General features: G+C 51.0%; 1 protein-coding gene across 1 annotated transcript; it reads left to right on the top strand.

Moving 5' to 3' along the window:
- The first annotated feature begins 2,373 nt into the window (after positions 1-2,373).
- On the top strand, positions 2,374-4,026 carry LOC100902503 (coiled-coil domain-containing protein 32). The gene is made up of 3 exons (XM_003744240.3): positions 2,374-2,431; positions 3,293-3,545; positions 3,641-4,026. Exons 1-3 carry the CDS (start codon positions 2,374-2,376, stop codon positions 3,789-3,791), a joined length of 462 nt encoding a protein of 153 aa, XP_003744288.2. The 3' UTR covers positions 3,792-4,026.
- The last annotated feature ends 8,451 nt before the right edge of the window (positions 4,027-12,477 follow it).

Here is a 12,477-nt window from a genome sequence, read left to right as displayed (position 1 = left end):
ACCGCATGGGTTTCCGACAACCCAACGGTCACCAAGTGGAGGACATCATGCTTTCTGGAACAAAAAAGAAAATCCCCGCTTACTCCAGTATATGAGATGATAGGCGAAAGGAGCAGGTATGCGCCCACGAATGGCTCGGTCGACTCATTTACGGGCGATTTTTTGCTACACGGCGATCCTTGACTCTATTGCCCGTCAGACAATGCCACGACAAGTTGCTGCCGCTAGGGTATTAGTCCATCGATGCACCTGCCCGAACGGTTAACTACGGCAACAATGAGATCGGCAGCCGCAACAATTAATATTGTTGTTGTTTTAAACAGCGATCGTTTGCTGCATCGTCGCGTCTTCAAGGGAACTTCACATTTGACTGACTGGTGCTTTCTCAATCATCCTACCAATTCCACCTGATTCCGATGCTGCTGCCTTGGAGCTGCCTTGACTGAATCCTTCTGTAGCCGAAAGTCCCCGAAGCTTGCGACTCATAGGATATGGGATGTTCGCTCTTGCGAAATGTGCAAACTTGAATCTCGTTCCCCTGCGCATGTATTTAGCACATTTCTATGACCGCACATTTCCAATTATTCTGCCTGCATGCTCTGAACGTCGCCGGACAAGCGTCGGGGGACCTTCCGTCAAACCTGAATTCTCTTAGAACGTATATCGTCATCCCACGAAATACTGCACATTCGATAACGACTCAGCGACATGGATTCTCACGATCTCGAATTAGATCCCCACCCGAGTATTCAGCGATACGCAGAACGGAACAGAGATCTCGAATTATTGAATTTCCCACTCTCATATCGAGGGTCGAGCGATTCAGGTCCCTCACATCCGGCGGAATGACTCCGGGGTACGACAACAAACGGAACACATCGTCATTCTTCGGCTCTCAGGCTCTTATTGAATCTTGGAGCAGCTCCCTGGAGCTCTGGGCTCTATTTTTTGGACTACATCGTGAACGATTCTTGCGAGCCCCGCCGGTCTTGAGCAGACTCATGCTTTGGACTTGGGTAGGTTTTTCCATGAGAACGACACAGCGGCGGCCGGTTAGGAGTTCCTAAGCGAATGAAACAAGCCTATGCTCCGATGAAGAAGACAATGAAAAGATGAAGCGAAGCTTCCCTCGCGCCGATAGCGAGCTGCCTACACGTTCAATGTTCACAGACCGAATTCTCAGCTGTTACAATCCGGTCCGGGGTTCAAAGGTTGGAGCAACGGCTCGTTGAACATTTATTGTTGATATATTTTTTCTATATCGGCCGTCCAACTGTGACTTGTTGCTGTTCTCTCATATGGTGAAGAGTTCAAAACGAGAATCAGTTCTCCGGTTGAGAAGGGATAAGGGGATCATTCTCAAAAGGACATCGGCTCCACCGACACCCGGTACTCTTGCCGGAGACTTCTGGGGACATTCCCCGGGCATTCCCACTCGATCCGATCGAGACGGATCGGCGGCATTCGATAGACGCTCTCCCCCATCTACCGTACTAGATCGAGCTAGGGAGCTCACCTTGTTCGCCGAAGACACCTAAAACCGCTGGCCCTCAGTCAGAAGACCGGGCAGGGATCCGGTTTTGTGTATAGTCGATCTTCTGACGAGTCTTCTGCTGATGCAGCTCCTGCCACCACTGCTGGCTGCAGGGCTGGCTGTTTCGTTCGCTCCGCACCAGGTCTGATCTGGAGAGGGGTGCTCGTCGTTAGCTCGCTCGAACCAACGAACGCTCTGTCGGTCCGAGCAGCGGACCGACTGCGTGATGTCTTCGGTCGGAGTTGGGCCACTCGGGAAAAAGCATTCAACGCTTTCTAAAAAGATTAAGCCCGCAACCGTTTGCCTCTGAGGCAGAACACAAACACAGGAGAGCGAGGACCTGGTTCAGGATCACTGAGGGAAGAGGAGGAGAGAAGTCCTACACGAGGGAGAGTTAGGATCCGTCGCTGAGAAGCGGAGCGAGAGATCTCTTGTAAATACACGCGCTTCGTTTCGAACCGAAGGTCCTCCGACAGCTTCACTTTCACGTTCTCTCACGTTTCTTCTAATGATGGGTCTCGATGGAAGGTCGAGACGGGACGTTCGACGCTCAATGTCGACAGCGGTGCTCCTCCGGACGAGCCTTGTCAAGAGATTCAATATTCCCGCTCGCCGCTCTGCGCTTAGCGGTACGCATTGTAGCCCGTCGTTTAGCCGGGTCAACACCACCACTTTCTCCACCATCGTCGTAGGGGAGTAGACGATCGCTCACTCACTCTGCCCTACCAGGGTGAATCTCTCATCGACCACTGCGCTGCCTAGGCTCCTCCACATACTGTCAGACCGTTCAGATGGCACTGCGCTGTGATAATATCACGATGAACGACCCCTGGCGAAACATGTCGGAGCCGTTGGATCCAATAACAGCGTTCGAAGACAACTTTGAGCCATGCAGTGGTAAGTTTCCGAACCGCAGTACATCTGGTCCAGACGAGCACCTGTTTCGGGGTGAGAATAGTTCCCAACGGCCAGGGGAATCGGCATCCGTTTCCTCGCAGTTGAGCGGCTTCCCACGAGTGTTGCCCGTTCCGTTTACTCTAAGCATAAGGCTCTGAGGGATGGGACGATCCGAACGGGATCGAGTAACGAGCGCTCAATGACTCCGTCGGATGACTCCACGCTCGCTCATCCCCAGAGGTTGAATTTCCGAAGGAACCGCGCTCTCGTGTCGTTCTGAGAGCGGTATGCTCGAACTCCTCGATAATAATCGGAGATGCGGGCGGAAAAAAAATACGGATGGAATATGATCGTACTTGTTCATCTGGATGGGTCATCCGATCCCGATCTGACTGGCGTCAGTCGTACTACTATCCTGGCGGGGACCATACAGAGGCCGACAACCCAAGACTGGGTAAAACGGGGAGACGATAAACGTACCGTGGCTTTCTTGAACGGGAAAACTAATCTCAAATTTTACTACCTTCGTGCGTAAGGTCCGCTGATGAGCAGGACTCTCGAGGTTATTTGATCCTGACGTTAATTATAAACGGCTCGCAGGGGACGCGCTCCGGTCCAGAGATCGGAGAAAGATTTTCCTTGCTCGGGACATCGATGTTCAGACGGTGAGAGAGCGCCGGCTAATTATTCCGAGCAGCTCGCCCTATCGACTCTTCGCGGAAAAAAACTCGAAGACCGCGTAAGCCGCGTCATTTCCTCCGAGAGAAATCACGTCATGAGGCAGCCGTTTCGCCACAGGTGGACATCTCAGGACTCAGTAGTCGACGTTGGCGAGGACTAAAGGATCGGATTCGCTTGCAGGAGAGGGCAAGCAAATGGACGAAAAAGCCCACTATGTAATGCCGGACCGAGAGCAATATCTCGCAAGCCTCGAAGCCAAGCTGCGGAAAATCAAGGGTACCAAGAGGACAGAGAAAGAAGAGGCTCGAAGGATGGTCCAAGAAATGCAGCTCCATAAAGAGGATCGCTGGGGCAGCGCAATGCAGGAAGTGATACCTATTGATTTCTCGAACGATTTCCAGGAGGACCCTTGTGCAGCGCCTTTCATCGTCAGGTGAAGAAAAGCTCAAGCGTATGACGCTGAAATTTTGACGCATGGGATTACTTCGGATCCCAATGGTTTTGTCCGAATGCATTTCCCTTCCGTAGGTTCCTGTTCCCTGAGAGATCGGCGTTGACAGCTGATGAGCTCCAGAAGCTACTTGAAAACGATTGCCTCACGGCTCTCGTGGACCACGAAGGGGACCCCGTGACTTTGAACCAAGACGCCGACTCCTCTTCTCCGCAACCAAGTCCATGAAATGAGTCTTGTATAAAACGGCTCGTCATGATTCATGGTAGATTCTAGGCTGCGAGCCTCGAGCACCGGCTGGATCTCATTGTGTACATAGCTCTGAGAAGTTTTGGGATTTTCGCGGAAGTTCCGACTCATTATGTAGATAAGCTGAATAATCATTGAAGTTAATTTATACGGCGCGGCGTCTCCCAGCTGTCTATTTATTCCATCAGGTGCAATAAATCACTGTGGCGACTGAGTTGATGCCTTCATTCCTCGTCTCTCCGAAACCGTTGAGTATAGTGTTCTTGACCGCATTAGGAAAATGATTCATCGATTCGCAGCCGCTTGTTGTGTTGAATCCTATTGAATCGAATTAGCGTCTCTCATCTCGTTCGCTTCTGGGTAATCGACTTCGAAGTCCCATAGAACCTCAGGACCAACGTTAGGACTCTCTTGCGGACGAGTTGCGATCAGGCGGATGGATGGGAGGAGCGGACGGCTTAGAGAGCGGCACTGCTTCATCGAGAGGAATACATCGGGTCATCCGGTGATCGATTGATTATAGAATCTAGAAGCTCTGAAACGGCAGCGGCAGCTTGTATCAACTCAAGGATATTTCCTTCATCGAATTCCGAGATTGGTCGACGGAGGTGGCGTATGGAGAGCGTTTGAGAGTTTTCTCTCAATCTGGGAATCTTCTCAGGTGCCAAGTGATGGAGCTTAATAGGCTGAGCTCTGAGGGACCGAAGTCAACCTCTTGCCCAGAGTGACCGGGACAAATAGTCCTACAGTCAGTCGATCCTCATCCGTCCGCTTCGCTGATATCCCCATCACGCACCCGCGATTCATCTGATTCAAGATTTTGATTATCTCTCAAGAATCGAGTAGATCTCTCCACTCGAATTTAGGAAAATGCCTCAAAAGAAGTGGTCTTGATCAATCGTTCATGCCTGGGTCATGCACGCCTCCAATCTCAATGTCAAACCCAGGCAACGTCCGCGCGTTTGCGTCCACCCGCTGCATGATTATGAAGATCCATCATACGGACGGAGTAATGGGTCGGTGGAGTTGTCATGCATCTATCAGAATCTACGCAGGAGCGCGTCATCATTTTCGGCTCTGTTCCCCTCGGAAATACACCGACGGATAGTCGAGTGGCTAGAGCGGTCTGCACGTCTTATGCAGATTTGCGCTAGCCACATTGACGTTGTCCCGTGCGGGAGGCAGCACGGATTCGATCCCTGCAGCCGTTCACTTCGAGGATGGTTTCTATGGTTTCCATTCTTCCCGGGTGAATGCCGGAGTAGCACTCAGGCCATAGCCTACCGATTCCCGGTACCTAACCCACCGCAACACAGACCCTTGGGGCCACGTGAGACAGTGAGCACACGTGAGACGTGAGCCACGAATCCCCTTCAGAAAGGAAGACGTTTCTGTCAATCGATGGACCAGGAAGCGTTGCGTCAATTATCTTCCTACACGTCGCACAGTGGGGCCAAACCCGATTTTAGGCGGCAGGAACTCAAATTCTAGAATCGCGGAAAACATTGACACATCGTGTAACAGGATAGCTAGAGCAGAGGTTCCCAAACTGGGTTCCGCGGAACCCTTGGGGTTCCGTCGCTCTTTTCCGGGGATTCCATGAAAAAATCTTTGCGGAACCCCAGTGTTCCGTGGTCTGCTCTCGTGCGCAGCTCGGGGTTCCGCGACGAGGTTTTGCTTCCATATGTACGGTCATATACGGGCCCTAGGTGTCGTAGCCCTGTGGGTAACTTCTTTTCCTTATTCCAAATGTCTTCCTCAATCCCGAAGGGGATCGTTCTAATTGGCGCATCGATCGGCAACGAATGCACACTGCGAAGGTCGTTGCACAAGGCACGTTCCCACTAGATGCGCATTCCTAATTTACGGGAGAATCGACTCAAGCAATAAAGATTCGGGTCTGGTCCGGAACAAACGAGTGGTTTTTCCTCCAATAGCTGAAAGGGAAGAGCAATTGACAGGACTTTGAATTTTTTGAAAAATGAGGAAGGGTTCCACGGAACACTAGGGGTTCCGCGAAGGGTTCCGCGGAAGAAAAAAATTGGGAACCTCTGAGCTAGAGACTTCAAAAAAACATGCCTCTCCGCCGGCGAGAATCTTAGTCAGTAAGACGAGACCCTCTTTCAGGAGAGACTTTCCCACTCGGGCCGTCTGATTTTCTCATTGTATCGTTGTTCTCGCATCGCGTTTTCGTCTTCCCATTTCCGCGATAAGAAGCTCGGCAAGTTCCGGCCATTTGTGAATGCGGGCAATTTACAGATCTTCAACTTGTGGTCAATCGGGAAGAATTCGCTGAGGAATTCATAGAGCTCCGCGGCGGAAAATGCCTCGATGACATGCTTATTTTCGTCTTGATGTGGCCCTCCAGCCGTGGAGCTTCGAGTCTGTCGTCCACCTTTTGAGGAAGACAGAATGCTTGGGACACCCGGCCCTGAGGGCGCCCATCGAAAAGCTCCTAAGACTTGGCGGAGAGAACTAGAAGGGATAGAGTTAGCATCTATCGCCGGCTGGACCTGATCAATTGCTGCATGCTGCCTCGAATGCCTTACAAGCAGCAGAAATCTTCAGGGGTGTATGCGAATGGGAGATGAACGAATCTCGATGGGCGAATACGAATAGCCGGATGACGAAATGCTTACACCCAAGTCACCACTCAAGGTTGCCATCGAACAACATAGAAGCATGCGATCGATTATTTACGGTCTCGTGCTTTTTCGTTCAAATTTGGAAGGCCAAAATTCCGAAATCCTTCCTCCCTTCGGAGGAAGTACACAGTGAGTAAAATTCGCTACATCGCTACATTTTTCCGCTACATCGCTTACCCTAAGAATGGGACTCAGAATTGTCTCTCTTTCGATTCAGCCATTGCCATGGAGTCAGACAGACGAACTGCGGACCAAAAAGGACTTCGACGGAGAACTTATCGATTAGTCGCTCACCCCGAGCCAGATGATCAAGTCGAAGACACGCCGCCTGATCCATCGGCAGCTTCGAATGACCCGATGGTTGACTCGCCGTCCGTCTCGTCAAATTCTTCGGACAATTCGATTCGAGTGAGCAATTGAAGTAATCGACTGATAAGAGCTCTTCTCGGGGAGCAGATGGACCTGTCTAATCGCTTGAGAATTTTCTGTACTCGTATCCAAGTGCGGGCGTGGCTTCTCCGACGTGCCCGAATCTCTCAGATTTTGCCCGCGATCCGTGAGGTCATTCATCAAATAAGCTTTATTAGCAGCTTTTGGTGTATCGAGACTAACTTGCACATATTGCACACTGAGTCTAAGTCGAGTCCCATCTGAACATGTGGGCGTTCGAGTATATGTACAAATGGGAGGGATAACAGCTATTTCCATCTACAAGAGTCTTTCGGCTCGTCTGGGCGGGTACACACAAGATAATGGTAAGCGTGAGATCCACCTCTGGTGATGCGGTGGCGTGACTTGCAGAGAGTATCCTTCCAGAAGGAATTGGTCATGACTGGCGTGGTCAAGAAGTCAGGCTCAATGTTCGTCATCTTCTCGAACCATTTTTCGCGGTGTGCGTTGAATTCCGGGGTGGCCGGGAGTCGGAACTTCTTCCAGATCTGTTCCGATAACAGCTCAGTATCCGTCATCCAGTGAACCAGACGGTTTTTCGTCGAGCGATAGACGCCAAGCACCAGTTTCAAGTAGCTCGCCCTCATCTTGTCCAGCATTTCGAAGTGCGTCTGTCTCAACCGACTCCACATGAGTTGGATTCCGCACGAAGCGGCTGGGGCTAGCTTGAGATCGAACAGGCTGATGGCTGTTTTGAGCGAGAGTCTCTGGGGGGTGGGAATCGAGGCGAAAGCCAGCTTTGTTTTCCGTATTCGTTCGCTTACGTGGTTCGTGCACAAGACACCGGTTGAGCACAATTCGATACCCAGATAGGTGAATCGGCTAACTTTCTCGATAACCATGCCCCCGAGTCTGAACGTATCACCGTCGAATCTCCGTTTTTCACACGGCGGTGACAGACTCCGTATGCCAGATGTGCTTCCATGGTTTCGGAAAGCTTGTTATCGGCAGTGTGTGCGGTCCGGAGAGTAGGAGTAGATGCTCGAGATGGTCAGTTCACGATTCGGAACTGTTTGGGCACGCTGGGTCGTCGGGCGTCTGAACACTGGGCCGAAGAACACGGAGCGGGCAAAGAAGGGTGCACCCACTTCCGCAGCAGAGGACGGATCTCCCGTGAGTTCATTCTCGAGCATCGCACCGGTCTCCAGGAAGCTCCAAATAGAAAGACTTCAGGCTCACCTTGGGGAGCTTCTCCCGTCCTCAATGATTATTATTCCCCACCAGCGGTCTGGGACGCGGCCAACAGTCAAAGGCTTCCGGATCTGGTTCTTCAGGAATCGAAGCGGAAGCTGACGCGAGAATGTTTACGCGGGAATTTACGAGAGAGAATAAGTTTACTCGAGAATGATATTTTCATATTTTCAGGAACTCGACGGAAGATCCTGTGAGAAGAAAACTTTAAAGCCCAAGCTTATTTCTTATGAAAGTAGGGCTCCGTGATTTTGTTGGTCAACGACACGATGATGACGAATGTTAATAAAATGTCCAATTGTCCAGGCCTCGAAAGCAGGGTGATTCGGATGAACACTTTCGGATGAACACACTGCTCTCCCGTCCGGAACCCATCTTCAGTGCTTCTCCGCAGAGCCGTCAACGGAGTCCAGCGCTATTTTCGCAAAAGACTCACCCTCCGCTGTGCTCCTCACGATTGGAACCCTCCACCAGTGTCTGATGTTCTTGACGACTTCGATCTCCGTGCACTGCATCTACTCTATAGGGCGGATTTGCTTGATATCTTCTTCAGGACGAATAATCTCCGGAACGGTTGCTCTGTTTCTCCGAAATCACGGAAGGCATAACCTGTCTGTTCGCTTGGCGCATATCTAAAATCGCCCATTCTAGAGGTCCTACGAATGTTTTTTTGCTTTATGCAATCCGGAAGCGTGATGGTCAACTGTGATACCACCGCCACCCCCTATCTAATGAAGGAGTTATTCGATTCAATTCAATTCAATACTTTACAACCAACCTGTTGTCAATCTATTGATCAGTCTTCCCGCATGGGGATCATCGATGACTCCTGAAGACAATGAAAAACTTCGATGGAGCAGATTCATCTATCTTAATTCTCGGGAAGCAGGGACAAGCGACAGGCAGAGCATGGAATTGAAATCGAAGTCGAGATCCCTCGGGGATTTTTTCAGGGACATCTAGGTGCTCTAGTGCTGAAGAAGGATCCCGAGGGATGCCGAGGCCCTCGATTCTCGATGCTCCGGACCGTATCCTTCGAATTGTAGCTCGACCGAGGTCTCTTATTTGAGGGGTATGAAAGGTCATGAAAGGGCTCCTCGAAAACTGCTACCGCGACAAAAACGGACGGCTTGCTGATGGGGAAACGAAGTGGCGAGAATTCCGCGAAGAACCCTTCGCGCGGTTGCTGACTCTCTAACTGGGTAATATACGCTATTCTAATCGTGTGAATCAATGCAAAGAGAGCTTGCCGTTCCATGAGCTCGACGAATTCGCGCGGGATGATCGAGCCAGGACTAGTTTCGAGCCTGTCTTCATCTTCCTCATCCATCCTAATCTAGTAGTGAACCCCTCCCTTGCACTCAAACCACGAAGAAGAGGCTGGTTGCGGAGAACTTCGAAACTCCATGTGATCGTCAGACTTTTGTGGGAGCTTCGATTTCCCTTCCAGGAGTCCATCGGGTAGCCCCCAAGAATCTTTGGTCCCTATACAAAAGCATGGGCCGCATGTGGCGCGTCATCATTTCCGGCTCTGTTCCCCCCGAAAATACACCGACGGATAGCCGAGTAATTACAGCGGTTCGCACGTCTTATGCAGATTCGCGCTTGCCACATTGACGTTGTCCCGTGCGGGAGGCAGCACTGGTTCGATCCCTGCAGCCGCCTACTTGGAGGATGGTTTCCATGGTTTCCATTCTTCCCGGGTGAATATGCAGAGGTAGCCTTCAGGCCTTAGCCTACCAACTCCCGGTACCTAACCCACCGCAACACAGACCCTTGGGGTCTATCACGGGGGCCGGGAGGAGGGATCACGGGAAAAAAATCTCGGAGTAGGCCGCCGGAACTATAGGACCGTCGCATGGTTGGAGCCGGAGGATCCGGTTAGCTCCACTGCCTCGGGTGACCAGAACTGAGCAAGTGGATCACTTTACACGGAACGAGCGACTCTCAATTATCCGAGTGAGCTTCGTTCCGGAGGCATCGCCTCTCGCAAACGACGACAAAAAACTCAATTTCCTTATCGTCGGAGACTGAATAGTCTCGATTGGGCATGTCGCATTGTTATCGCATATCCGTATAAGATCGTCATCGTCGAAGACACTGGACATCCTTATCGTCAGAGATGTCAGGCTAATATTATCGAAAAACAGGAAATAATGACAATTTTTCTAACCTGATGTGCTAATGTCCCTTTCCGATACGACGCGCCCTTTAAGCCAGCGAATCAGACCTATCGTACGCGGCGGATGAGAGTGTATGCGACCATGACAGAAATACGTACATTTATTTCTAGATGCTTAGATGAGCTCCGGCTTAACTCCCGAATCTTCCAGAGATCCAATCTCCTCTCCCCGATCCCGATCTCTCGCGTACTCCGAATCCTCCCCAACACCTTCCGCGGGTCCAGATCCCCGACCCTATCCCGTCGAACATTCTGAATCTTTCCTCTCTTCTGGCTCGGATTCTGGATTTTTTCCTGCGTCCGTTCGTAGATTGAGGCTTCCTTATATATCATATAGTGATGACGCCATCCTGAAAATAGTGAGCCCGCGTTTCTGTTGGCCGTCAGGCAAGAGAGGATGCGTGTACGAAGGCGGATGCTTATCTACGTATCGCTTGGAGAGCCTACGAGAAAGACGCAACAGAAAAATCATGCTCGGCCTGACGGCGGTCATCGTCTTCGTACTGTTATACAAGTTGCATTCCTGATGCGGAGACAGATCGAGGGGCTCCGGGTAATACCATCCTGAGGCGATGAAGTCGAGCGAATAGTGTGGAATTCATGGGGGCTGCTTCGACTAGAAACCACATGTCTCCAACAAACCACGAGACAAAGTACATTCGATTGAGTCAATGCTCCGGGAGAGGGGAAAGGTCGCTAGCTCGGGCAATGAAGTGGTTTTATCTTGCTCGCGCGAGATGAATCCCAGATAGCCAGTTCCCCGCGGGCAGTCTGTACCTCCGGAATCTGACAAACATGGGGAGGCCGGAGGTTTTTGTTGGGGAAGGAAGTTGATTCGGGGACGATCCAACTCCGTTGCCTCCCTGGTCGTTTCGGCTCGTCGGTTGATCTCTCTGGGTCTGAATATCGCTAGAGTGACGCAAGGACGATGTTTTCTCAACCAGGACAATTCCGTCCCCTCGTCCCCACCGCCGGATCCTGTGGTGGAACGCCCGGATAGGAGGTCCGTCACAAGGTACAGCTAGACGGCCGAAAATCGAAAGCTCTGCGCGCACATCGTACTGCTGTTGGAAACTAGAGTCTGACATACGAAAAATCCGGGAAGCATCGCCCCGAAAGAACGATGTTGCTGCGGCTCGGAACTTGGCTCTCGACTTCAGTCCTCGTCGCGGCTTCGGCGCACGCCGTAGAACAGCCATGCCCCGGCTCCCAAGTGAGAGTTTGGGATGTAGGAGCTTACCTACGTGACTGCAAGCGTTTGCGGGCTGGTCTCCTATTCTGCTCGGGGACGGACGCCGATACCTGTTTACATCCGACAGAGAGAGTCACCTGTTCCAACACGATCTACAACTGTACAATCGAGAATCTACTCCCAGATCACCGACATAAAAAGTTCCTAGCTCTATCGCCGCAAATGTGTTCACCTTCTTCGGTGAAGGGCTGTGTTCACAGAAATCAATGCGTATTGACTTATAAACTCATAGATTCTCTGGGCGCAATGGAGGTAGCGCTCGTCGTTGGCCTCGTTATGATCCTATTTTTCATTGCACTGCTGATGTGCACGTTCACCCTGGATTTCAGCTAAGTTTCGCACGTATGTTTGATAATTATCACAATCGACGATTTAAGGCAGGACATGGAGGACGCTGAAAAATAAATCGAGAACTTCACCGGTTCTGCTTGTGGGCTCATGGGACGTCTTCAATTATCGCAGGGGCCGAAGTCGAGTCGAGAAGCGCAGTCAGGTACCTCCAGGGCTGTCTGAATTTGCTGTCTAAGTTCGATTCAGCGCCGACTGAATTTCTCAAGGATCGTTGCCTCACCTACGAGATCATCATCATGGATATCGTCCGAGCCCCCGGCGAGTCGCGAGGAGGATTCTCGCCAAAAGAAGATCCCGGGAAGCCCTGGCCGAGATGATTCAACTTCAAGCATGAACATTCGTCTGTAGCCTTCCCATACCAGGGAAAAGCTCCTCGCGACGGGTCCAACGCGGAGCTAAGTTCGAATTGAGGGAATGAAAACGGAAAGTTTTTTCTGTTTTTCTCTGAATTCGGAGGGATATGTTTATTAATCTTAGGAGTTTCTGGGAACTACAAATAAAAGTCAACACACTTCCAAGTTTTTTCTCCTTGTATTTCATTCCGCAAAGATTTAAGTCCATTTAGCATCAGTTACCCTTCCCACATCATATACT

The sequence above is a fragment of the Galendromus occidentalis genome, unplaced genomic scaffold, assembly GCF_000255335.2.
Source record: "Galendromus occidentalis unplaced genomic scaffold, Mocc_1.1 scf7180000077463, whole genome shotgun sequence".
NCBI lineage: Eukaryota > Metazoa > Arthropoda > Arachnida > Mesostigmata > Phytoseiidae > Galendromus > Galendromus occidentalis.
The sequence above is the reverse complement of the archived record's forward strand: the minus strand, read 5'-3'. Positions and strand labels throughout refer to the sequence as shown.

Excerpts from the sequence above, each read along its gene's own strand:
- LOC100902503 (XM_003744240.3), top strand. The coding sequence starts at position 2,374 with ATGTCGGAGCCGTTGGATCCAATAACAGCGTTCGAAGACAACTTTGAG. Across the intron at positions 2,432-3,292 it reads CAACTTTGAGCCATGCAGTG|GAGAGGGCAAGCAAATGGAC; the intron begins GTAAGTTTCCGA and ends ATTCGCTTGCAG. Across the intron at positions 3,546-3,640 it reads GCAGCGCCTTTCATCGTCAG|GTTCCTGTTCCCTGAGAGAT; the intron begins GTGAAGAAAAGC and ends TCCCTTCCGTAG.